A 26,806-nucleotide genomic window follows, 5' to 3' on the forward strand; every position below is an offset into this window, starting at 1 on the left:
TGGCCAGCATCAATCTTGATCGTTCAACTTTATCTTTACTTTTCATCGGACCTGCTATTAATGTGGAAAGTTCCTTCTTAGAAGCTGTAGCTCAAATTAAAGCCATGAAATAGGTAATTGGAAAATTAAAATTGAAACTAGCTCAATTTATTTTTTTGATCCAATACGTGGCCAACCATATTGATAACAACAATAATAATAATAAGAACAACAACAACAATAATAATAATAATAATAATAATAATAATAATAGAGAAGAAATATCGTGGGACCCAAAGTATCAATTGAATATGGCCTTACGTGGGAATTGGGATCACACATGGGTGGCAACAAATATCTTCGCGCTAGAACTTAGAATAGCAAATCAGACCGACCCCTTGACCGACCCCTTGACCTCACAATTAGGGGTGAAACAGGACCAGGTTGGGCTGGATTATTATTATTATTATTATTATTATTATTATTTAATGTTATCAATATGGTTGCCAACCCTGAGTCAGGGCTTGAAAAGTCAACCCTAACCTGGCCTCAGGGTCGGGCTGGGTTGACCTTGATTAGCCCTGACCATGGGAGGGGATTTACTTTAAATTTAATTAAGGCCTAGCTAACATAAGATTCCCATTATCAAATCCTTAAATAACTCGCAACCATCCAATCTGAGGGTAGATTATAGCTCTTTGATCCATGGCAAATTGGCAACAGTGCATGGGACCAAATTAGGTTTTAGGGAGCGGCCGCAACCCTCCTGGAGAAGAAGACAACCAATGGCAACGGTGGGGAAGATGCTGAAATCAGAACTTAGATTAGACTTTAGAAATAGAGATTTCAGGTTTCAAACTATGATTAGGATTCTTTAATTTTGATTTCAGAAATCATTCAAGAAGCACAACTGATTGTAAGATTTGAAATCTGACTTGTAGATCAAAAACCCACTTGAAGTAGGAAAAATAGAATTTAATAAAAAAATCCAATATTGATTTCAGAAAACGATGAATGTAGAAACACAACAAACAATTGATATGAGATCCAGAAACAAAAACCAAAAGGTGCGTGGATGCTTGGATTTTGAATGGAGAAAATAGGACTACTAGAGAGTAGTCAGGATGAAGATGATTGCCAGAATTCGGCCATGGCTAGGTCTTGAGAAAACAAAAAGAAAATAGAAGATGGGAGAAATAGAAGGGTCGAGATGGTAGAAGAGAGATGAAGCAGCTATGGTGGCCGAAGGAGTGGAAGATGGATGGAGTGATTGGGTCCAAACCCCAAATCGTGTTGACGTTTATCGAAATTATATAATTCCCCTAAAAATTGAAAATTGCATTTAAACTCACCCATACTAACACGGTGAGAGAGGTATTAATTTTTTGAGATGGAAAAGACGATTTTATCCAACTTCTTCTTCGTCTTGAAGAGATACTTTTCACCCTTCGACCTTCTTGGAGGATTTAGAGGATTTCTGTTAGTGGGTAACATTTACCGTCTTCAAATGTGATAAGGAAGCAGCCATGAAAGATCCTTTCCAACAATCGCCGACTTTAAATCGAAGGTTCGGATCCATTTTCCCATTTCAGCTGGTAAGAGATACTTTTCAACCTTCGAGCTTTTTCTTTCTTTTCTCGTTCTCTATCTTTCCTTGCTCCTTTCTTCTTCTTTAATTATGTCATAGATTATAGAAAGGGAAAAAGACAATCCTGATATTAGGGTTTTCTTTTGGATCCTCCACTTGTCAGTTTTGGTCAATGAGTTTTTCTTGTATGAGGTGAAAGCTCTAAAGCCCGAGCTCTTGTCTCTGTTTCATGGGCAACACATGCCGGGGATCTTTTGGGAGCAAATACTTTCAGGGCTACAGCCAGCCCAGGGATCCATCGATTTCTAGGCGGAATACTTTTGATTCTTCGATTTCTGATCGTTCACCAAGTAGCTTAAACACGCAGCAACTGATCGTTGACGAATTCGCCAAAGAAAATCAAAGATTATAATTAATGCTTCACAACGAAGCTCATACTGGAAAATTAAAACAAAGTTCACCACCATCTGACATTAAGAACTACAGAGACTCATCGATTACACGCACGAAAATTTTTGAAAAATACGAAACGAATATAAGAACATCAATTCAGAAATGGATGGGCTCGTGTGGCTCGTATGGCTCATGCCAGTGTCGGTGACGCTGATCAGATCCTCTAGCGAGTTTGGCCGGTCGTTAACGTCGGTGACACTGATCAGAGCCCTTCCGGTGTTTGAAGAAGAAGAGGAGAAGAAGGAGAATAGGGATTTAATTCAGAAACGACTTTTCATGTTAAAAACAAAAATTTTAATTTATATGTTAAAATGCCATTTTATTTTTTTAAACAAAATTGGAATGACAAATAATTCAGGAGTGTTATCAATTGAATTATTTGGTTGAACCGAATTTTTTCGAATTTAATCAAAAATTCTGATCGAATCCAAATTAAAAATAAAATTTGGTAAAATTTACGATTTTTTTAAAAGTGAATATAAAACGCAAATAATTTGGATCGAATCGAATTAAACTGAATTATTCGGTCCACTTAAACAGTATTTAAAAAAAAAACAAAAAAAAAAAACAAAAAAGAAAAAAAAAAAACTCAATAAGTTTTTTTGATCACTTTTTTGACCGAATCCTTAAATTAATCAATTGAATTATTTCGAATAATTCTCTACCCAAATAATTCCCTAATCTGAATTTACTAACTATGGACGGAACTACTTTTTATCACGCCATCAAAATTTTTTTTTTCAGTGTTTTTTTTAATTTTTTATAAAAAAAAAACACTATAAATACACTAAACGCTTTATTCTATTTTAAATTCCAGAAACGAATTTTTGAGACGTTGCCAAACGCTGCGTCAACCACTCCAATGCAACCTATCCTGATCTGTCATTTTATTTTTAGCGCCAAACATGGAAGCACTGTCACTCACCTGCAGTCTTCACTCTTCGCACTGAGATCGCCGGCGACAATAATGAATAAACCAACCGAGAATCCATGATTACTACTGCTATCGCCGGCGTTGAAGACGTCTCAGTGGACAGAGAACCCTAGTTTCTCTCCTGCAATGGATCTCTTACGTTTTTCTTCTCCTCGATTCTCAACTGGTGAATTATTTAATCCTCGTTGCTCCTCCACATCTCGTTGTCACTCCCATCGATTTTTTACTCTCAGGTACCTAGTGCATTCCTTGCAGTTGATTCTTCAGTTTAAAATGGATGTTCCGTTTCTATGTTTGTTTAGGTTCTGAAGTTCTTTATTGTTTGATGAGTTATTAATTAAATTTCAGATCAAGCTTACCGTTTCCGCCGGAAAACGCGAAGTACCACAGAGAACTCGAAGCTGCAGTAAATGTCGTGGAGAAATCTTGCCGTATTTGTGTTGATGTATGATCTCTTCCTATGTTCCTACGTTTTGTTAATTTAACCTTTTTTTTTTTTCTTTTTAATTATAGATGGATACCCCCCCTCCCCCCCGCTTCAAATTCGTTTCCAAATCAAATAGGTACAGAAGTCCTTGTTTGGAAGCAGTGGACGAATTCTTGAAAAAATCGATCAAACGCCAGTCACAGTGGCCGATTTTGGGGTGCAAGCCCTTATTAGCTTAGGTTGTTTATATTTACTCTCTTGCAATTCTTTTATTTTCAACTTTGCCTTTTTTTTTTTTAATTTATTTATTTAAATCCAGAATTAATTGATGCTAATTTGACTCCCCCTCCTCCCTCTGAACATTACGTGGTTTGTTTCAAATTAGTTTCCGAATGTCATATTCTTGGTCTAAGAAGATTTGTTATATTTGTAATGTTAATCCAATATATTGTTGTATTTACTTCTTCTATTGATTGCCGGTGCTGACAGAGCTTGGTAGAATGTTTCCGTCGATCCCATTGGTGGCCGAAGAGGACTCATCATTCTTACGTTCAACTCCTCTTTCGCAAGCTGTAGTAAGTGCTGTAATTGATAAAGCAAGTCTTGGAGATGAATCATTAAGTGAAAGTGTTGTCTTGGAAGCTATTGATAGAGGTGGAAAGGACGCATTTGCTTTTGGGACAAAGCCTGCTACTTATTGGGTTAGTTAAGCAAAAATGGTTTGTCAGTAATGCCTTATGTTCTTCGCTATTGGAGCTTGCTACTTACTGTCTTTAATTGAGAAGTCAGTTAAAACTCACTTAGTAACATTATAAGGTAGTATTATTCTGTTAAATGCTGAAATTACTAAAGAGAGAATGCCATATTGTGCTGTTGTATTATTTCCATCTCCTTCCAGTGGTCTGCATTTGGGCTTCCATCACCCTCAGAATATTGCAGCCTGTTCCAGGTGGTGAACCCACTTTTTCATTTACCCCAAAGGAAATATTTGGATGTTATCTGATTCTGTTTTTGTCATTTTGGATGGCAATTTTGATTCTTGTTTATGTGAATTGGATACTTTTACTCACATTATGATCATACGATTGATTCAGCTACTTGATCCAATTGATGGAACTAAGGGCTTTCTGAAAGGTGGTGAGGCCTTATATGTGGTATGTTCTCTTCCCCAGTCCCTCTTTTTCCCCAACCTTTCTTAATTATTTTTTTTATGAGAAAATGTTGCAAGACAAGCTTCCCTTTAATATCATGCTTGTTTGTGAAATTTACTGAAGAGGATATCTTTTTGCAAGGAGAATGTCCTAATTTTTATGACCAGTACATGTGCCTCTATGAATATGATGTTGAATAAACACATGATATGTTGAGTTGGTTTCGAATCTCCTAGCTTGAAACATGAGATAGGTAGATCTTTAAGTTAGCTTTACAACTATTTAAAAATCTTATCAATTCAATATCAGAGGTGGAAGTTATGGCTTGATCATCAGACATGGCGTGTGTGCTTGAAGAAGCTGTTTTTTCACATGCATCAGATTCAAGCTCTGATTTGGGATCCGTGATATGACCATTTGAGGAGCAAAGGTTAGGCTGCTGGATCATGGAGCTGGCTGCTTTTTGGCCGAAAGCACCTAAGCTCAAATCGGCTCTCCAGTTGCTCGAAGCAGCATGCTGGTTGCAGCCCAGAAATTATTTAGTGCCAAACATGTTGGGGGTCTTATATAGAACAGATCCTATACAAGACCCCTAGGTTTATTGAGATTAAAAGAAGGTTTTATAAAAACTCCAAATAGGAGGAACCAAAGAATCCCCAATCTTCCATGTTCCATTGATGATTTCAAGCTTCTATGTGAAAAGTTGGTGAAGGGCATTCAAAAAGACATTCAAGGGTTTGTAGAAGACTCAAGGAAAAGAAGAAAATAAGAAGAAAGGAAGAATAAATCTAGGGTTTGTGTGAAGCTTCAAGAAACTCTAAGTGACGACTTAGTTGAAGCTCCGACTAAGAAGACTTAAGGAGAAGGAGCTGCATTAGTGGGAAACAACATTACTTGAAGGTCACCATTCTAGTTTATATTTCCACATTCATATGTGGTAATTCGAAGGCAGGATGTGATGTATATACTCACCCATGGAGCGATCTATACACATCTGGGTATCCGGACATAGATGAACCAGATCCATATTGAGTCCTTAGTTTAGTAGGATTTACTTTATTTAGGAAGATTGGTTTTTCTTTGATTTTATTCACTTTATTTTAGCAAGTTGGCTTCACATACAATTTAGAGAGTCTTAGTAGAGTCGGTTTGTTTAGTTATGGTAGTTTCCTTATTTCAGTTGGTATCTAATTATGTCTTTTATTTTCCCTATATATTGGTTGTAACTGGTGGACAAAATTAGAGAATAGAAAAATATGGATTGAGTAAGTGTTTAAGAGCCTGCGGGCAAGTGTGCTATTCTTCCCCCCTTTTTGTGTAATTGTTCCCTCTCCCCTGCAACTCTGAGAGTCATCTTAGGGAATTCGTCCCTAGCCCTACCGGCCCTCCATTATTTGATATTAGAGCCGAAGGATCCCCATCCCTTCCCCTCCATCTCTCTTCTCCATTCCCATTCTCTGTTCTATTCCTACTGAGATTGAGAAAAAAAAAAAGAGTGGGAGAGAATCGATTCTAGCAGAGGAGAGGCGACCCTCCATTACTCACCGCCCCCCCCCCCTTTTTCTCTCGACTTCTTCCCTTGAATCCTTTCTAGGTTCATCAGCAGAACAAAAAAAAAAAAAAAAGAAGCCGACGAGAAGCATTAGCGAGAGAAACCAGAAAAAAAAGGCAGCGCAAAAGACGAGAAGAAGGAGAAGAGGGAAGCAGAAGATGAGAATAAGAAGAAGAAGAAGAAGAAGAAAAAAAGCAAAGAGAGAAGGTAGAATTAGAAGATGAGAGAGAAAGAGAAAGGAGAGAAGAAAGAAGAAGACGAAGAAGAAGAATAGAGTGAGGAACATACCTGGTTCGATCGATCCACCGGTGGTAGTCGAGCTTCTGCCTTTTTCTCCGTCTAGTTCCGTCTCCAAGGAGGACTCCTTTTGTCGGTAACATAAACCCCACCCCCAGCCTTTCTCTTTTACTATCTCTATTATTCTGTTTTCCCCACTTTACCCCTTCTTCATCTTTTAATTCCTTTTATCCCATAATTCTCCTTATTTCCAATTATACCCTGCCTCACACGTGATACATCCTTTTGTAACTTAAACTGAATTTCAATATTTATAGTTCTGCCATCATCTCTTCACCTTCTATTTATTTACCCTTTTGCCACGCACTCCATCCATAGTGATTCTAAATAGAAAACCTAACCAGTGGATCTCAATCTTTTATTGGATATCCATCAACCAATGCAATTGATAATAGAGAAGCTCGATGACGCTCAACGACTTTGCACGGACTTCAAATGCCTAGCACACTTTACCTTTAACCATGTGATCTCAGCCGTTGAACAGCAGGTGGACGAACCAGAAGATGAGTCACCAGTGGTTAAAGATGAGATGGCACCGTTGGAAGTTGAAGATCAACTTGTGAAAAAATTTAAATCTGTTGATCTCTTTAGTAAACCGATCGATTTTATTTTCCCAAGTGACTACCTTACCAATGAACTTCGCGTCGTGGATTTCATATCATTTGATCTTGGTTTCAATGTTGACTTCATACAGGCAAGGATGGATGCTGATCGATTGGTATTGATTCTCCCATCTACAAACTAATGGACGAATTTTTTTCAACATTTGGGGAATTGATGTAGATACGCACCCATGGAGCGATTCATACACATCTGGGTATCTGGACAGAGATGAACTGGATCTATATTAAGTCCTTAGTCTAGTAGGATTTACTTTATTTAGGAAGATTGGCTTTTATTTGATTTTATTCACTTTATTTTAGCAAGTTGAGTTCACATACAATTCAAAGATTCTTAGTAGAGTCGGTTTGCTTAGTTATGGTAGTTTCCTTATTTCAGTTGGTATCTAATTGTCTTTTATTTTCCCTATATATTGGTTGTAACCGGTGGACAAAATTAGAGAATAGAAAAATATGGATTGAGTTAGTGTTTGAGAGCCTGCAGGTGTGTGTGCGATTTTTCCCCCTCTTTTCGTGCAATTGTTCCCTCTCCCCTGCAACTTTGAGAGTCATATCAGGGAATTCTTCCCTACCCCTACCGGCCCTCCATCAGGATGTATGACGAAATGCATAGGCTAGTTTGAGCTTTATTGGGACATTGTTATAGTCCCTTTTTTTGTAAGCATTGGTGATGTAGATAAGTCACTTGGGCTTATTTTATTGCAAATAAGCCTCGGGTTGTGTTATATATGTGTTGGGCCTTTGATCCCATGGGTTTTCTTTGAAATGGGCCACTTTAATGGGCCTAAAATATGGGTAGAAGGTAGAAAAACGGGATTTAATTCATTATTTTAGTTAGTTGCTATTTAATTCAATAAAAGCCCATTAGGCCATTGGTCGGTTGTAAAGTCCATATGGACTATTAGTTAGTCCTACTCCATGTTGGAGTCATAAAGTTAAGGCCTAGTCCTATTTTGAATTCCTAATTGTAGTAGGAGTGTCTAGTTCTATTGGGAAACTAGCTCCTAGTAGTAGTTTGATTGTTATTTTGTCCTCTATAAATAGAGGAGCCCCTGTACTTATAATTTGAGATTTGAATGAATAAATTATTGAGTGATTACTTTTTAGCTAAAAAAACTGTTATTGAGAGGTGAGATGCCTAAACCTTTGAGGGGTGTGATACCCAAAACCTGAGGGGTGAGATACTCATTCCTTTATTCTCTTTCACCTTTCTAAACCCTCCATCGATTCTTCATTTTCTATTTTTATTTTTTGTTTATTGTTATTAGAAGTTCAGACTTGTTAAAACATACAAAATTAGAATCAGCCAACCAAAGAGTTCTTGTTCTTGAAGTCAATCGACCCTCATTGCTGCCTAAGTTTGGGATCTGATCTGCAGATCCTTTGGAGGATTGGTTCTATACTCTAAGAAGATTAATCGATCCTCTCTTGAAGGTTATCTGAAGAAGACAAGTTACTGTTCTTACAGAATTCTTCACATTCTCTCTCCTAGGTCTGAAAATCAAGAAAACGCATAACTCCATAACCAGCCGTCAGAAGCCCTTCATATTTAGGGGGTTTTTGTACCCTCCTTAGGGACTATCTACACCCAAAAGTGCAGCTCAATCGAACTCCCACAAACTTGGCCGCACCTTTCTCTCTCTGGCTTTATAGAAGGCCTTTCTCTCTCCTATAGGGTTGGGTTTTGGGCTGGTTTTTCTCTTATATGGGTATTGTATCCTTGGGGGTTTATTTGATGGTATTATTTCTTTGTTTCTTGCTCCTATTTGTATTGTTTGGGGTTATAAACTGCGGAGTTAGTTACTTGTAATCTACTCCTGCATTAAGTGTGATGGAGAACCTTAGGGAAGAGAGGGGAGATCAGAGTAGAGAGGGGGAAAAAGGAGAATCACACTTAACACATTCATTCAATAATCAAAATCACTCTCTAAATCTTCAATCGATTACAACCAATATGTAGGAAAATAGGAACATGAAATTAAAAACTTTACTGAAATGGAAACTAGCCTAAACTAGGAAACAACTATAAAAAGGAAACCAAAGCAAGGAAGTAAATCCTACTCCTACGTTCAAGTCTGGAAAATAAAAGCATGAAATAAAATACTAAGTAAACTACTAATTTTATTTCCAACCCTTGTTGGACCAAAACCCTGGGCTGGACCGGTTCTTCTTGGCTCTTGGCTTCCAAAGCCGGTCATGCTGGTCCAACCAAGAAAGGGCAGTCGTATCTGCATCAACTCTCCTCCTCTGAAAAGAACTCGACGGAGTCGAGTTAGGGAAATGACCGAGGAGACCGTCTGAAGGAATACGCTGAATGAGGAACGATCCCACCATCTTCTTGAGCTTAATTTCAGGGAGATCTTTGGCAGGATGAAACTTCATAGTCTTGTTGGCATGCTTGAAGGCATAGGTATTGGCATAGCCACAATGCTGTACTTTCTTATCAAACAACCAAGGTCGACCAAGAAGGATATGGCACACCTTCAGAGGGAGAACATCACATTGGACTGTATCCTTAAATCCACCAATAGAATATGTGACTAAGCACTTATCTGTGATTTTGAGATTAGTGTTGTTCACCCAAGCAACCTTGTAAGGATTAGGATGTGGTTCTGTATTTAATCCCAGCTTACGAACAGCGTCTTCAGAGACAACATTAGTGCAACTGCCTCCATCAATGACCAAGGTTAGCAACTGATCATTGCACTTCACACGAGTCTGAAAAATACTACTGCGGCGCCAATCTTCATTTTCAGTGGCCTTTTGAGTGGTCAACACATGACGAATGACATAAAAAGGATGTTGGTCATCGTCACTGAGAGTGTCATTGACTTCACCTGTTGCACGCTCTTCTCTTAAATCAGCTGTGTCAGAACCAAGTTGCTCTTCGGGAATATATGGTATAGGAGAATCCTTATCAATAAAAGCAACCAAATGGCTGGGACATTGGGCACTGATATGTCCAAATCCATGGCATGAGTAGCATTGAACTGTGAATTTTGAAGAATCAGAAGGTTTATCTGAACCACGCCGAGGGGGTGAATATGGGCGAGTAGGCCGTGAAGATGACATTTCAGAAACATGTTGAGGTGGAGAATGCGGTCGACTAGGTCGTGAAGAAGCCATAGATGTAGCACTTGCCTGTGGCTTGCTAGATGACCTCTCTTGGGTAGGAGACTGTTGCCAAACAAAACTAGTACCTCGAGAAAAAGTATCTGCAAAATTTCTCCGGTTGTATGGGCGTTTCAGACTTTCCTCAACCTGATATGCTACTTGTATGGCGTCTTCCATTGTAGGTAGTCGACTAGATGCAAGGGCAGCACTAAGTTGAGGGTGCAGACCATTGCGAAATTGGGCCACTAAGACTTCTTCATCCCACTCAAAGTCAGAACGAGTGGCTAAATAATAAAATCTAGCAACATACTCTTCAACGGTCAAATTCTCTTGTTTCAACTGTGCAAACCTGAGATGCATGCGTTGCTTGTAATCAGAAGGCAAGAATCGCCGATTCATGACTTCATACATTTCAGCCCAAGTAGTGACCAAACCAATGCCTCGGGTTCGGTTCTGTTGTTGTTGCTTGATCCACTAGACTCTAGCCGTGCCTTTCAGTTTGGCCTCTGCAAATAGGATCTTTCGAGCCTCAGTCAACCCGTACCATCTGAAGAATGTATCTAAATTGTGAATCCAGTCAAGGTACAATTCTGGATTATTGTCTCCATAAAAATCAAGGACATCCAGTTTTGTTGCTCTTTCTGCTCCATCATCATGTCTACCAGTCCCATATGGTGGTGGAGGTGGTGGTGGTGGTGGTGTTATTGGCGGATCCTGTGGAGTGGTGTTGGAAGAATCCCCAGATTGAATGGGACTCTTTCCTTTATCTGCTGCCACCAAATGATCAATAGAAACTTGTATAGATTCTACCATTGTTTTTAGGGACGTGACCATATTAGTGAGAGCATCAAATTTTGTATCAGTTTCTCCTTTATAAGAATTTAGCTGCTGAACAACTTCACTATTGGCAACCATGGTGAAGATTAACAAAATAGCACTCAAGAATATATGATAGAATAGGAAATAACTCTTTTTCTTTTTTTGGGAAGGGCAGAATTGCAATTACTTGAGATTCAAGTAAACCACAAAGGACATCAAGTGTGGGCAGGGAGCTAAATGTAAATAAGGAAGAATTAGGGATAGAAGGAATTAATAGATAAAAGAGGGGTAATGGGGGAAAAAAAAGGAAGTGGAAAGAGAAATAAAAAAAATGGGGTGGATTTTGGATTACCGACAAAAAGGTCCTCTTGCTTAGAGACGAAACCAGCAGCGGGAGTTCTTGTAATCGACCCAAGGGAATAGGTGAAGGAGGAGGGAGACGTTGCGACTCCGATGAAGGGATGGGTGACTCGCGACGGCTTCAACTCAGGTATGTCGCTGCCTCTCTTTTCTCATCTCGACTTTCCTTCTTCTTCGTGACTTCCTTTTTTCGTTCTTCCTCTCTTTTTTTTTTCTTTGCTGTCGGACACAAAAAGAGGAGGCGGTGGGATTTTCTGGTTGGGAATCGAAGTGAGGAGAAAAGAAAGGGAGGCGAGACACTTCAGGGGTCCAACGGGAACCAGATATGCGTCTCTCTCTGTTCTACTTCTTCTTCGTCTTTTCTTCTCTTCTTGCTGCTCCTTTTCTTTTTTTTTTTGGCTGCTGCCGGAAGGAACAGAGAAGGCGGTTTAGGCGGTAGGTTTGGGATTTTTTTTTTTTTTGCTGTCAGAAGGAAAGAGGAGGCCTATGGTGGTGGGGTTCTCATGACATAATCGGGTTTTTTTTTTTTTTTTGTTCTCAGTATCGGTGGAAGCCGACATAGAGAATGGGAAGGGAAGAAGAAAGATGGAGAAGGAATAGGATCCTTCGGCTCTGATACCAAGTTGATGGAGAACCTTAGGGAAGAGAGGGGAGATCAGAGTAGAGAGGGGGAAAAAGGAGAATCACACTCAACACATTCATTCAATAATCAAAATCACTCTCTAAATCTTCAATCGATTACAACCAATATATAGGAAAATAGGAACATGAAATTAGAAACTTAACTGAAATGGAAACTAGCCTAAACTAGGAAACAACTATAAAAAGGAAACCAAAGCAAGGAAGTAAATCCTACTCCTACGTTCATGTCTGGAAAATAAAAGCATGAAATAAAATACTAAGTAAACTACTAATTTTATTTCCAACCCTTGTTGGACCAAAACCCTGGGCTGGACCAGTTCTTCTTGGCTCTTAGCTGCCAAAGCCGGTCATGCTGGTCCAACTAAGAAATGGCAGCCGTATCTGCATCAAAGTGGTATCAGAGTTATGGTTGAAGAAAGTTCTAAACAATCTATCAGAGCCTAACCGAAGATGGTTCCATTAGTTCGTTACTTTGCTGGACAAAGGGATACATTCTACATCCTTGATTGGTTAGATTCTCTGGAAGAATATTTTGACTATTATAACTTGACAGAGACACAAAAGCTTCAAGTTGTTTGCTTCCGATTGATTGGCCGTGCTAGAGATTGATGGAGAGTCCATGAAAAGCGACTCCGAGTTCAAGGACATGAGCCTAGGACTTGGGAAGAGATGAAGTATGAGTTAGTGACACAATACCTCTTTATATATTTCCAAAGAAGGCTCTTCCCTCCACAGGATTCCCATCAGAATACATTTACTACTGCCCAATCTAATGGTCAGCCATGTTATTTTCATGGGGAATTCCTTGAATAGATGCGTGAAGTGGACATGTACTTTGACTACTACAACTTAACAGAGACAAAAACGCTAATATGCATGTTCCCAGATGAGTGATTGTGTTGGAATGCAATGGAGAGTCCGTGAAAGGCAACTTCAAGCTCAAGAATATAAACCTAGAACGTGGGACGAGACGCAATATGAGTTGGCAGGCATGTACCTATTTGAGCATGAATGAAACATATACTTCCACCAGATGTCCAAAAGCCACCCACACTTGACAATAGCATGAAGGAATCATCAGCCTCTATTGCGAAGGAGCAACAAGAGAAGACACCTCTGACTAGTGAACTAGAGTCAAAAGTTGAGGTTAATGTTAAATTTTTTCCAGCCATTCCTATTGTTGAGGAAGAACTAGTCATTGATGTTCCCATCAACGAGATCCATGTGGGCGAAGTTGAAAGCAACAAGATTGCCATAATGGACAATAAGGTTGAGACTAGGGAACTTGACACTACAACAACTGTGATGATTGTGAACAGCTAAGAGGAAGATCCTAAGGAGTTCAAGAATGAAGTTGTGTTTGAACCATCAATGGAACCGATTAGGAACCACTAGGTAGATGAACCAAAAGAGCTTTATGTTGCATTGAAGTTAGAAGAGATCAAAGGTGCATATATAGATGACCCTATGGATACATTTGAAGATGTTGAAGTTGAGCATGTGGAGTTTGTCATCCCATTAAAGTATCTTAAAGATCGAGCTCCTCACGTTCTAGACTACATCTTTATTATCAAAGAGCTACCTGAATTTTTCTACGGCTTGAAGAGGGACGTGCACCATGATATAATCACCCTCACTCTACAAAATTCGAGGACGAATTTTTTCTAAGAGAGGGCGAGCTGATGTAGATAAGTCACTTGGGCTTATTTTATTGCAACCTAATTCCTTTGGGAATTTGTATAGACTTTTGGCCGTTGATTATGTTTCTAAATGGATAGAAGCCACACCTTGTAAATCTAATGACCACAAAGTGGTGGTCCAGTTTCTCAAAGAGAATATTTTTTCCCACTTTGGTGCACCACGTGCAATAATTAGTGATAAGGGTATTCATTTTTGTAATCGGCCTTTTGAGGCCTTAATGAAAAAGTATGGGATCACTCATAAGTTTTTGTGGTCAAGTGGAGCTGTCTAATAGGTAGATCAAACAAATCTTGGAGAAAACTGTTAAACCCAATTGTAAGGATTGGTCCCTTAGGCTCATTGATGCCTTGTGGGCCCATCGGACTGCATTCAAGACTGACCTTGGCCAGTCTCCCTACCGTTTGGTGTATGGGAAAGCTTGTCGCTTACCAGTTGATTTGGAGCATAAGGCCTTTTGGGCCATCAAGAAGCTCAACTTTGATTTGTCTGATGTGGGAATTCATCGTAGGCTCCAACTATCTGAGTTGGAGGAACTTAGGAATGATGTCTATGAAAGTTCTAAGATTTACAAGAGGTTTATGTTATATATGTGTTGGGCCTTTGATCCCATGAGTTTTCTTTGAAATAAGCCACTTTAATGGGCCTAAAATATGGGTAGAAGGTAGAAAAATGAGATTTAATTCATTAGTTTAGTTAGTTGCTATTTAATTCAATAAAAACCCATTAGGCCATTGGTCTGTTGTAAAGTCCTATATGGACTATTAGTTAGTTAGTCCTACTCCATGTTGGAGTCATAAAATCAAGTCCTAACCCTATTTTGAATTCCTAGTTGTAGTAGGAGTGTCTAATCCTATTGGGAAACTAGCTCATAGTTGTAGTAGGAGTGTCTAGTCCTATTGGGAAACTAGCTCTTAGTAGTAGTTTGATTGCTATTCTGCCCTCTATAAATAGATGAGCCTTTGTACTTATAATTTGAGATTTGAATGAATGAATTATTGAGTGATTACTTTTTAGCTAAAAAAACTGTTATTGAGAGGTGAGATGCCTTTGAGGGGTGTGATACCCAAAACCTGAGGGGTGAGATACCTATTCCTTTATTCTCTTTCACCTTTCTCAACCCTTCATTGATTCTTCTTTTTCTATTTTTATTTTCTGTTTATTGTTATTAGAAGTTTAGACCTGTTAAAGCATAGAAAATCAGAATCAACCAACCAAAGAGTTATTGTTATTGAAGCCAATGGACCCTCATTACTGCCCAAGTTTGAGATCTGATCTGCAGATCCTTTGGAGGACTGTTTCTATACTTTAAGAAGATCAATCGATCATCTCTTAAAGGTTATCTGAAGAAGACAAGTTGCTGTTCCTATAGAATTCTTCACATTCTCTCTCCTAGGTCTAAAAATCAAGAAAGCGCATAACTCCATAACCAGCTGTTAGAAGCCCTTCATATTTAGTGGTTTTTGTACCCTCTCTAGGAACTATCTACACCCAAAAGTATAGATCAATCGGATTCCCATAGTTTTGGGCTGGTTTTGCTCCTATATGGGTATTGTATCCTTGGGGGTTTATTTGATGGTATTATTTCTTTGTTTCTTGCTCCTATTTGTATTGTTTGGGGTTATAAACCGCGGAGTTAGTTACTTATAATCTGCTCCTGCATTAATTGGCCACCAAGTGGGTGGTTGGTAGAGGGGTTGTATAACTCCTTGGTAGTAGGTGCTACCTAAATTGAGGGTGGGTGCTCCCTTGCATTTGTAGTTGTATAAAGTAGGGGTTGTAGCTCCTTGTAGTGGGTGCCACTAAACGTTGTATCGTATGTAGGCTGGATTTGGATTGTGTGTGTGTGTGTGATTGATGCCGATGAGTGAGTTGAAGAACAAAGAAGTTGGGATCAAGGTTTTCGGACACCACTAATTCACCCCCTCTTAGTGGCCATCTCAGTCCAATTAGGTCACGTCCTACTAAAAGTTATAAAGTTCCAATAAATGTTCTCAAAAGCTGGAAAATTAGATTTATCATCAGCTTTGGTATTCTTCTTTCCAAAGAAAAGCTGTTTGATTTTCTATTGTATAGGTACTCTAAGTGATGCTCTAAAGGGTGTTGCCAAAAGCTTTTAGTGATCATTGGTCATGTCCTACTAAAAGTTATAAAGTTCCAATAAATGTTCTCAAAAGCTGGACAATTAGATCTATTATCAGCTTCAGTGCTAAATGATGGAACTTGATAAGGAAACAAACTGACATAATATACTTGATTTCTAAAATTCATGACAGATGGATATAAGAGGGAAAGCATACATCTTATTTCTTGAGTCAGAATTGTAGTTCAAACACTGATCGTTGAAGTGTTATCTTTGGAGGGAGCTTATTGGTTGTGCACTATGCCCCTGGACATCAGTAGAAGTGTCAAAAATGGGAAAGGATTTATGTCCATGTGGTGACTTGCTTAATCGCACTCTCTGAGTGTAGGAACAGGGCTATATAATTAACATTGCCGTGCTTTTTGTAGGAAAACCAGATCTAACGCAATGCATATAAATAGGCTACTAAAAAAAGGCAGAGCAAGGTATTCCTGGTTTCCTTAGCATGACGATATCCATAGGTGAGATCGGTGCACTCTGCCAACTTTGAAGATATCTAGGTGTATAAGCTTAAGTTCTCTCTCTCTCTCTTGATATATATATATATATATATATACACACGAGGAACAATTTGAAAATGAATCCTGCAAGGAATACAAATATGTGGTATAAAATGCCAAAACCTTGCACAAATAAACATAATGTAAAGGAAGAGAAAATTCTAACCACTTTGGGTGTCATTAGTACTATTCAGGGATAAAATCACATTCTCAAAACTTGAGGACGAGTTTTTCTTTACCAAGGAGGAATAAATGCAAACTCAGTCCAAAATTTGGTCCTATTTTAATATCTATTAGGTATGGACTTTTAATTCTTTGGGGTTTAATTTGTAACGGTTGAATTATAAGACCCAAAAGTGAGGGTGAGAAAGGTGTATGAAAAACAGATATTTAATTAGTAGTGGGGTCCATTAGGTGGTGTAGTTGGCTTTAGTTCATTTGTTAAAGAGTCCTCTTTTGGTTAGTTGAATGGGGCGCAAATTATTTACACTGTTTGAATTTCCACAATTCTAATTGATTAATTATTTGAGAGTCCTTGATAATTTAGTTAGTCTAGTTACCATAGTTATCACAGTGACTAGGTGATCCAAGGCATTAGAGGGGCGCCTAAGTGACAAGGAACCCATCTTGGTGCCCTAGGCATGCAATATGTGACTATATATGTATATAATATTATGCTTATATGCGACATAATTTTATATAATTATGTTTACATCAATGTATAATGATATAATTATGCCAATAATAACCTAATATAGATAAACTAACATATAATACACAAATCATAGGATATAATATAAGCATATTCATCGAAAAACAAAATAAGAAAAATTAACGTAAAATCGTGAAGTGTCAACAAGATGTGTTATCGCCATGGACCAAGAAAGAGCCTGGATGCCTAAGTGGCGCCTAGGAGATGCCTTGACAACTATCCTAGCTACCACGAGTTCTAAATTTTGGAGTTGTTCTTATAAATATGTAACCAACTTCTATAAATTAGAGTTGTCTTATAAAAATTTTATTAGAAGTTTGTGCCAAGGGAAGGTCCCTCTCTTTCCACCTTGTAGATCTTTCCCTTCTCTCTCTCTCTCTTTCTCTTTCTCTTTCTTCTAATTTACTGTTCACAGTCCTTAAACAAAAGCCTTCCCTTCATCTCTTTCTTGTCTATTCTTGAAAATCTTAATCCATTCTACCCTTTTGCCCATATTTGTCGAGGTGGTGGAGGGGTGTTTAAGCACTTAGGTGACAAGGTGTTGGTGTATGATGTCTTGTATTCCGTCGCAGTTTAATCCAGGGAGTACTGGTGCAGCACCTAGATAGGCAGGACGGATTAGGGTTTTTTTTCACTATATATTTGTAGCGAGGGTTTCTTTCTCTGTAATGCAAGCAATACTGAGAGGTGGGAGGACGAGCGCTGAACCCTATTCTCCATTGATAGTGAAGCAGGATCTCATTTCACTGGGGACATAGGCAATCTTGCCGAACCTTGTAAAATCCGTGTGCATTGTCTGTTTTGTTTTTCCATTATCTTCTGCGTCGTTTTAGGATTGCGTTTCTACACAAGGTACCTGCCTAGGCGTGTGTTATCTTTTATTTTTTCTCTTTTCTAATATTATTTAGTGTGCTATATATACTGATATACCATATACCATAAAAAAAAATCAACATTAAGTCACCTCAAGTCATCAAAACATCAAAAATCAAAATTAAGCCACATAAAGTCATAAAAAATTAACATGTAGAGAAATTTTTGTTCTATAATAAGTTTGACTGGTCAAATGATTTTATTTCTATATGAGACCTTTTATATTAGGTAGAGCACAAAACCTGCTTTCCAACAAATCCAAGATTGCTTAAATACGAGTTGTATTGACAAAGTTATGTTTTGGTCAAACGTATTTTAAGGTCTACGAATGCTGCTAAAATCTCCAAAGTGAATAAAGTTGTTGACATCAGAACAAAAGATTATTTTATCGTACTTTTGGTTTGTAGCAATGTTTTACTATAATAAAATTTATAGAATTTCCAGATGTGGGGAAGACCCAGCATTTAAACAATGAAATCGCACTTGCAACAAAAAAATCCAGTTTTTTGTTCTTGAACTGGGGGTGGGTTGACTTTTTATCCTTTTAGAATTTGATTTTTAACTATTTGTATTAGATTCAAATAGGTGGTGTTTGCTTATTTAAGAATATTATCTTTAGTGAAATAACCTAGAGAGGGGGGGTGAATAGGTTATCCTAGTGAAATTTAAACTTTTTCGATTAATGGTTCCCAAATGTTATTGCAAATAAAAAAAAAAAAAAAAAAAAAAAAACTGCGGAATAGTAAAATAATCACAATCACACAACACCAAGGTTTATAGTGGTTCGACTCAATCCAAGTCTAGTCCACTCCCTACAAGTTCCACTTATAAGGTATTCTACTAGCTCTCTCTTTCAGTATAGTAGGTAGGGAAGAAAACCTTTACAGAATCTTGTTTAGGACAAGAGTATCTTTACAATCTCCTTCAAGATAGAGATGCACCTTTTTACAATCCCGTTTAACAGTGGAGAGACACCTAACTCTTTTTAGGATAAGAGGATCTTTACACAATTCTAATTACAGTCTAGGAAAATATAAAAGTAATAAAATAAACAATTGGAATAAAATTGTTTGAGTTTTACCTCATGTGGTGCGTGTAAGAATGAATATGCAAATGTATGTTCGAATGCACCTTTTGTAGTCTCCCTTGAATATGGACTGATGGTAGAGACTTTACTAAAGTTCTTGAGTTCTTGGAGAACGTGTTTGACTTTAGTGAGTGAACTCAAGAATAGCAACTGTTGATTCTCATAAATAACTTTAATATGATGGCTAAGAGCTCTCTTAATTATTTATTATTAAAGTCATTAGTGGGGTATTTATATAGGCAGAGACAAGGCTTAATTAGGGTAATAAAAGCACCCAATTTGGAAGGAGAATAATTTCTAACTGATAGAAATTTTCTCAACCGGCAGTTGCTGCTTTCTACTCCAGTTGTATGAAATTAACTGTTAGACTCAAAATATAGCCATTTTATAGCCGTTGGGAGTCTTTGAAAGTCAACCGGTAGTTGCCGCTTTCAACCGGAAGTTGCGGGTTGCGGGTTGCTCTCTGTGGACTGATCAAGACACAGTCATGTGATCCGGAATTGATCTGGCTAGCCGGTTCAATTGCCGGTTACATCCGAAAGTTGTCGGTTGATCTCTGTTTTGTGTTTTGACTACCTAGCAGTCACACAAAGAGGTCAAAATACCTTGGGTTGATTTAAAACTGTTTTCCATGATTAATATGCATGAGTGTAGTGTATGTGGGAGTGTGTGGTCAGGTTTTGGAACTAATTTCCAAACCTTATTTCTTTCAAACTGGTGAAGCTCTTCTTGCATGGCAATAATCCAGTCAGTATCCTTAAGTGCTTCATCTATGTTCTTGGGTAATCTTGGAGATAAATGCAGTGTGGTTGCATATCTCACGTGATTTAGATCTGGTTTGGATTCCTTGGTCCAAATCTCCTATTATAGCATCTAAGGGATGGTTCCTATGGGGCATGATGTCCCTAGGTAAAGATTCTACTTTTTTATTAGAAACATCTTTTCTTTAGGTTCTTCAAGAAAAGAACCGGCCTATTGTGCACCGGCCGGGCCCGACCCTTTAATGATTGTAGAATACCTATTTTACCCCCCAAATTAAAAAGTAAAGACATGTTCACATTTTAAATAATGGTTATATTTGGTATCATTTATTGATTTATTGTCATTTTCTTGGGCTTGCATGAGTGGGCCGGAATATAAGAGCACATTTTAAAGAGGGCCCGTTTAAAAACCGGTTAAAGCCCGTTTAACATTAAACATGCCTGTAGCCCGGTTAAGGCCCGACTAAAGCCCGATTAAGGTAGCTCGATTATAGCCCGAGGCCGACCGACCGAATATAAAGTGTACCATGCCCTCAATAACTAAGCCCTATTAGTTAAATGGGTGGACACGGTGTAGCCTTTGAAAGTCTTCAAGCCCGATTAAGCTCGACCGAAATCTGACCGGCCCGACCAGTTGACACCCCTAATCATCATCATCAATAAGAGGTTCATGCATAGTAATAGGCAAAGATTCATCAAATCTAACATTCATAGATTCTTCAACCATTAGAGATCTTTTATTAAAGACTCTATATGCTCTACTATTGAGGGAGTATCCTAAGAATATCCCTTCATCAGATTTTTCATCAACCTTTCTTTGGCGGTCTTTAGTGTTTAGGATGAAACACTTACAACCAAACACCCTAAAGTAATATACCTTAGGTAGTTTACCAAAGTATAGCTCATAGAGAGTTTTGGAGAGTAAAGGTCTAAGAATTATCCTATTTAGAACATAGCAAGATGTATTTACAGCTTCAACACAAAGGGATTTAGGTAGGGTATATTTATTGAGCAATTGTCCTAGCAATTTCCTGTAGTGATCTGTTTTTCCTTTCAACAAACCCATTAGATTGAGGTGTCCTAGGAGCGGAGAAGTTATGGTCAATACCATACTTGTTGCAATATAAGTCAAATTGAGTTATATTGTCAAACTCTCCTCAATGATCACTCCTTATGGAGGTTACTGTATAGCTTTTATGATTTTGTAATCTTTTACACAAGGTTACAAACTCATCAGAGGCATCATTTTTTTTTCTCAGAAATATATTCCAAGTAAATCTAGAGAAATATCTACAATAACAAAAGTATAAGACTTACCATTCAAGCTAGATACATTGATAGGACCAAATAAGTCCATATGCAACAACTTCAGAGGTCTAGATGAGAAAACAATATTTTTCGACTTATGTGATACCTCTGTTTGTTTTCCTTTTTGGCAAGCATCACAAAAATCATTTTTAGCATATTTGATTTTGGAAAGATTCCTAACAAGTTCCTTTGACGCTATGGTTTGGATTAGCTTGACATTTACATGACCAAGTGACATTTACATGACCAAGTCTTCTATGCCAAAGTGAGGATTCACTATGGTTAGAAACCATACAAGCATTAAAGGGGCTTGTTTCTTCTAGCATGCAAACATATATATTATTTCTCCTAGTTCCTTTTAAGATCAAGTCATTGTTTGCATCTTTAATATAGTAATGTGATACATCAAACTCTAACTTATATCCTATACCACATAGCTGACTGACACTGAGCAAGTTGTAATTTAGATTCCTTACATAGTATACATTTGAGATAGAAATACCTCCTAACTTAATTTTTCCAATTCCAGCAATCTTTCCTTTGCTATCATCTCCAAATGAGACCCATCCTCCGTCGTAGTCTCGTAGGCTTGAAAATAGATTTTTGTTGGATGTCGTGTGCTTGGAGCATCCACTATCTATCACCCATTCAGCTTCAATCTTGTTCTTCAAGCAAACCTACAACAAGAGTTTAGTTGTACATTGGTCCCCATAATCTCAGGTCCGTTACTGTTAGTGTCAAATGTCCCTATTGGGACCCAAGTGGTCTTGTAACTCTTAGGTCTTTGATTTTGTCTTTGAGATGACCTTGGACTCCTTTGGGTTCTTTGTGATTCATATGATCTTTGAGGTACATAGGATTTTTTAGATCTATAAGGTCTTTGGAATTGGTATTTCCCCTGAGTTCTATAAGACTCTTGGGGGTAAGATCTACAGGCTTGGAATTGCCTTTGGTTCCTTGCAATAGAATGTCCCCTTTGAGGTTAGGGTTTTCTATATTTAGGCATAGATCTAGAGTCCTCTTGAGGTCTATACTGTCTCCTTCTTTGAGGAGTGTAGTAGTAGGCATTGTTGACCTTTTGTCTCTCATTTTGAGAGTTTGTGGCCTTCCTTTTCTTGGCATTACACTGGTTTGTAGAATGCCCATTTTTCTTGCAAAAACTACATTTTACATAGGAGGTGGATGGTTGATAATTTTGGCCAACCCTTCTTGGGTTCTCAACTTGTTTTTCTTTTCCCCTTGATGGATTTTGTCCATTATATCCTACTCCTCTTTCATTTGGACCTTTCGTTGTGAGCCAAGAAGATTGTCGATATTCTTTTGACCTTTAGTAAAGGTGCAAAGGGTAGTGGTCAACTTTGAGTTTTCTTCCTCAAGTTCATTCACTTTAAATGTTAAGGCATATATTCTCTGTTTTAAGGTTTCAACCTCCTTTTTTAATATATTTTTGTCTGATTCTAATTTCAGACTTTCTTCATGCAAAGCCTCGAAGGCTTCCTGAAGTTCTTCATTTGAGTCATTTAGAAGAGAGTCATTCAGGTTTTGGGAAGTTACCTCTCGTTCTTCATCTCCAAGAGCCATTAAGGCTAAGTTGGTGACTTCTTCTTCGGAGTTGCTTTTCTCTTCATCACTTGAATCCCATGTGGCTGCATATGCCTTCTTCTTTGGTTTGTGTGGGCATTCAGTTTTGAAGTGTCCAGGTTTTCTACATTCGAAGCACACAATATCTTTAGATGAGGTTTCTTTAGATTTGAATTTGGACTTACCTTTTTCCCCATATGACTTTTCACCATGAGCTTTGTTCTTGTATGGTGTTCTTCCGTTCTTTTTGAAGAATTTGTTGAACTTCTTTGTGATGAGAGATATTTCTTTTTCCATATCGAACTCTTATTGTCATCGTCATCGTCATCGTCATCACTTACTTCCTCAATGGTTTGAGAAGACTTCAATGCTATAGTCCTTTTATTTTCAGGAGTAGGTTTGTCTGCTTTTAGCTTCACTTCATGAGTTTGTAAGGATCCCAACAAGCAATCGAGAGATATTTCGTCAGGTCCTTAGCTTCTTCTATTGCTGGGGCCTCCAAGCTGTAGGCTAAGCTCTTAAGATTTTTCTAACATTTTCAACGTTAGTATAAGCCTTACCTAGTCTTTTCAGGCTATCCACAATATCAGTAAAGCGAGTAAACATTGAGGTTATGGATTCATTTTCTTTCATGAAAAATGATTCATAATCAGAGACAAGTTGATCTACATTTCTTTCTTTTACCTCTTTCGTACCCTCGCGTGTGACTAGGAGCATGTCCCAAATTTCTTTGGCAGTGTCACATGCTATGACCTGGTTGAATTCTTGTTCGTTGAGGGTTCACTGAAGAAAGGTGATAGCCTGAAAGTTGTACTGGATGAGAGTTATGTCTTCTGCTGTCCATTCTCCTTCTTCCTTTGGCATTGTCTTTCCATCTACAACTTTGGTAATTTTGTGTGATCCATGCTTTATGGCTCTCCACACAAGGATGTTGTGACCACACACGAAGTTCTTAAATCTGCACTTCCAGAAGGAAAAGTTTTTTCTACTAAAGTAAAGGGGTCTCGAGGCGTTCATGCCCTCTAGTGGTCCTTGGAATGTGGCCATAGTCTTTGACTTACTTTAAGACGAATTAGTCTTAAATAGTTTGAGCTCTCGCTCTGATACCAATTGAAATAACCTAGAGGGGGGTGAATAGGTTATCATAGTGAAATTTAAACCTCTTCGATTAATGGTTCCCAAATGTGATTGTAAATAAAAAAAAACTGCAGAATAGTAAAATAATCACAATCACACAACACCAAGGTTTATAGTGGTTCGATTCAATCTGAGTCTAGTCCACTCCCTACAAGTTCCACTTGTAAGGTATTCTACTAGCTCTCCCTTTCAGTACAGTAGGTAGGGAAGAAAACCTTTACAGAATCTTGTTTAAGACAAGAGTATCCTTACAATCTCCTTCAAGGTAGAGATGCACTTTTTACAATCCCGTTTAATGGTGGAGAGACACCTAACTCTTTTTAGGATAAGAGGATCCTTACACAATCCTAATTACAGTCTAGGAAAATGTAAAAGTAATAAAATAAACAAGTGGAATAAAATTGTTTGAGTTTTACCTCGTGCGGTGCATGCAAGAATGAATATGCAAATGTATGTTCGAATGCGCCTTTTGTAGTCTCCCTTGAATATGGACTAATGATAAAGACTTTACTAAAGTTCTTGAGTTCTTGGAGAACGTGTTTGACTTCAGTGAGTGAAGTCAAGAATAGCAACTGTTGGTCCTCACAAATGACTTTAAAATGATGGCTAAGAGCTTTCTTAATTATTTATTATTAAAGTCATTAGTGGGGTATTTATCTAGGCAGAGACAAGGCTTCATTAGGGTAATAAAATCACCCAATTTGGACGGAGAATAATTTCTAACGGATAGAAATTTTCTCAACCAGCAGTTGTTGCTTCCTAGTACAGTTGTATGAAACTAACCGTTAGACTCAAAATATAGCCGTTATATAGCCGTTGGGAGTCTTTGAAGGTCAATAGGCAGTTGCCGCTTCCAACCGGAAGTTGCGGGTTGCTCTCTGTGGACTGATCAAGACACAGTCATGTGATTCGGAATTGATCTGGCAGTTGCTGGTTCAATTGTTGGTTAAATCTGGCAATTGCCGGTTGATCTCTGTTATGTGTTTTGACTGCCTGGCAGTCACACAAAGAGGTCAAAATACCTTGGGTTGATTTAAAACTGTTTTCAATGATTAACATGCATGAGTGTAGTGCGTGTGGGAGTGTGTGAATTACGAAGTCTTCAATAATACTTCAAATTCTTCAATTTGAGTTCTTCTAAATCTTTAATGCTACTTAGAACTCTTCAATAATTCTTCAATTTGAGTTCTAAATTTTCAATGCCACTTGGAACTCTTCAATAGTTCTTCAATTTGAGTTCTTCTAAATCTTCAATGCCACTTTGCGTCTTGAGCTTTAGTGATGTGATCTACATGATGCTTCAACAATGTGATCCCTTATACGACACTTAGAGAGAGATAGTTGTTAGAATACTACTTGTTTGTTATCATCAAAATCTTTATGGAGAGGGATATTCCCAACAATCTCCCCCTTTTTGGTGATGACAAACAAGTGGATTAAAGAAATAAAACTATGGTCATGAAGGGAAAAAGCATAGCATTATCTTAATCTTTAAAGCATAGGATTATCTTAATCTTTAAAGCATGGGATTATCTTAATCTTTAATCACTCACTCCTCCTTCTCCCCCTTTTGTCAACAACAAAAAGAAAAAAATAATTCTTGTCTCCCCTTGAGCATGTGCATGTTAAAATATAGATAAAAGAGATAGGAAGGCATGTAGCAATTGAAAACACACATTCATAAAGAAGCACTTATATAAAAGAACTCCAGAACAGTGCATTACAAAAGGTGCCATACTTAGGGCATTACAAAAAAAAAAAAAATAAGTCCTAATTTTCAAAGGGCATCAAGGATCTTCTGAGTTTTCTTATCAATATGAGCCATGATGCGTGACTCCATCTCCTCCAATTTCTTATCAAGCATTGCCACAGTCAAGGGTTGATTGGAGGAGCTTCCTTCTCCTTCAGAGGCAGAGTGAGGATTTTTTATTCCCATGTGACGGATGGAGTTAATGTCAAATGCGGTTTTATCCTCTATTATATTCTCTCCGCTGAGATCGACTCCAAAATGGGCAAAGATTTGTCCCAACATTCGTCCATAGGGAAGGTTGTTGATGCATCCTTTTTCACCGGCATGAATCATGTGAAGGATGATGAGGTAAGGTAGGTTGATTTGGATTCCATCACAAATGCAATAGGTGACAAAGGCTTGAAAGGGGCTAACTGCATCTCTGTGTCCACTCTTTGGAAGGATGTTGAGTGAGACAATGTAGTTTATGATCTTTCTACTTGACCTGATGGAAGGTTTATGCAGCTACATGTGCTTAATTATGGTCATATGAAGAAAGGCAGCATGACATAGGCTTGATGGAGACGGTGCTTCATTCATGTCATATGGGATATGCAACATAACATGGCCAGATGAAACTCTTCTGTATATATTTCTACTAATAACTATTCTCATGGTATCCAATGAATTTTCTAGTTTTTATGAAATCTTAAGGAGGTCATGGGTGTCTTTAAATATCTAAACTGAAAAGTCAGCTAACCTTTTTTGTTATGAAATTCCTGAAGAATGAATTTCTTTATAAAAAACTGTGTATTAATTTTTTGGTGATGTTCCTATTCCTTTCTAAGTACACCCCATAATTTCAGGTAGGTCTGGCTCTTGTAGTTGAAGGGGAAATCGTGTTAGGGGTCATGGGCTGCCCCAATTGGGAAGGAGAATTTTCCAAACAATTAACTGCCAAAGGTTGCGCAGATAGAACTATTCTATCGGGATCAGGGATTATTATGGTTGCACATATTGGTTGTGGAACATGGACAAAGCGGTTATCAGATATGCTGGGTGGTGGGGCTGACGTGCATAATGATTGGGTCAGATGCTTTGTGGATAAATGTCGCTTGGTTCATGAGGCACGCTTTTGCATTTCTGATAGTCAAAATTGGGAATCATTGCCGCTATCCAGTTTGTTCAGCTCGACAAATAATGCTGTTAGTATTGGGGATAGACAAATTCTCCTTTTACCAACATGTTGTGGAAGGTTAAGTTCTTCATCCTTTCACTATATTTGTTCCTATCAGTTACTCCTCCATACCAACTGAAATATTTATCTTCTCTTTTGTGAGA

At 38.0% G+C, this 26,806-nt stretch overlaps 1 protein-coding gene across 2 annotated transcripts; it reads left to right on the forward strand.

Moving 5' to 3' along the window:
* The first annotated feature begins 872 nt into the window (after positions 1-872).
* On the forward strand, positions 873-26,806 carry LOC122072593 (putative PAP-specific phosphatase, mitochondrial). 2 transcript variants are annotated; one of them, XM_042636954.1, is made up of 7 exons: positions 873-1,574; positions 2,838-3,187; positions 3,303-3,399; positions 3,518-3,620; positions 3,871-4,082; positions 4,476-4,535; positions 26,332-26,806. In XM_042636954.1, exons 2-7 carry the CDS (start codon positions 3,081-3,083, stop codon positions 26,779-26,781), a joined length of 1,029 nt encoding a protein of 342 aa, XP_042492888.1. In that variant the 5' UTR covers positions 873-1,574; positions 2,838-3,080; the 3' UTR covers positions 26,782-26,806. The 2 variants fall into 2 exon arrangements, with proteins under 2 accessions (XP_042492888.1, XP_042492889.1); XM_042636955.1 differs by having other exon boundaries at positions 2,918-3,187.

Source organism: Macadamia integrifolia, chromosome 3 (assembly GCF_013358625.1).
Source record: "Macadamia integrifolia cultivar HAES 741 chromosome 3, SCU_Mint_v3, whole genome shotgun sequence".
NCBI classification, from domain to species: domain Eukaryota; kingdom Viridiplantae; phylum Streptophyta; class Magnoliopsida; order Proteales; family Proteaceae; genus Macadamia; species Macadamia integrifolia.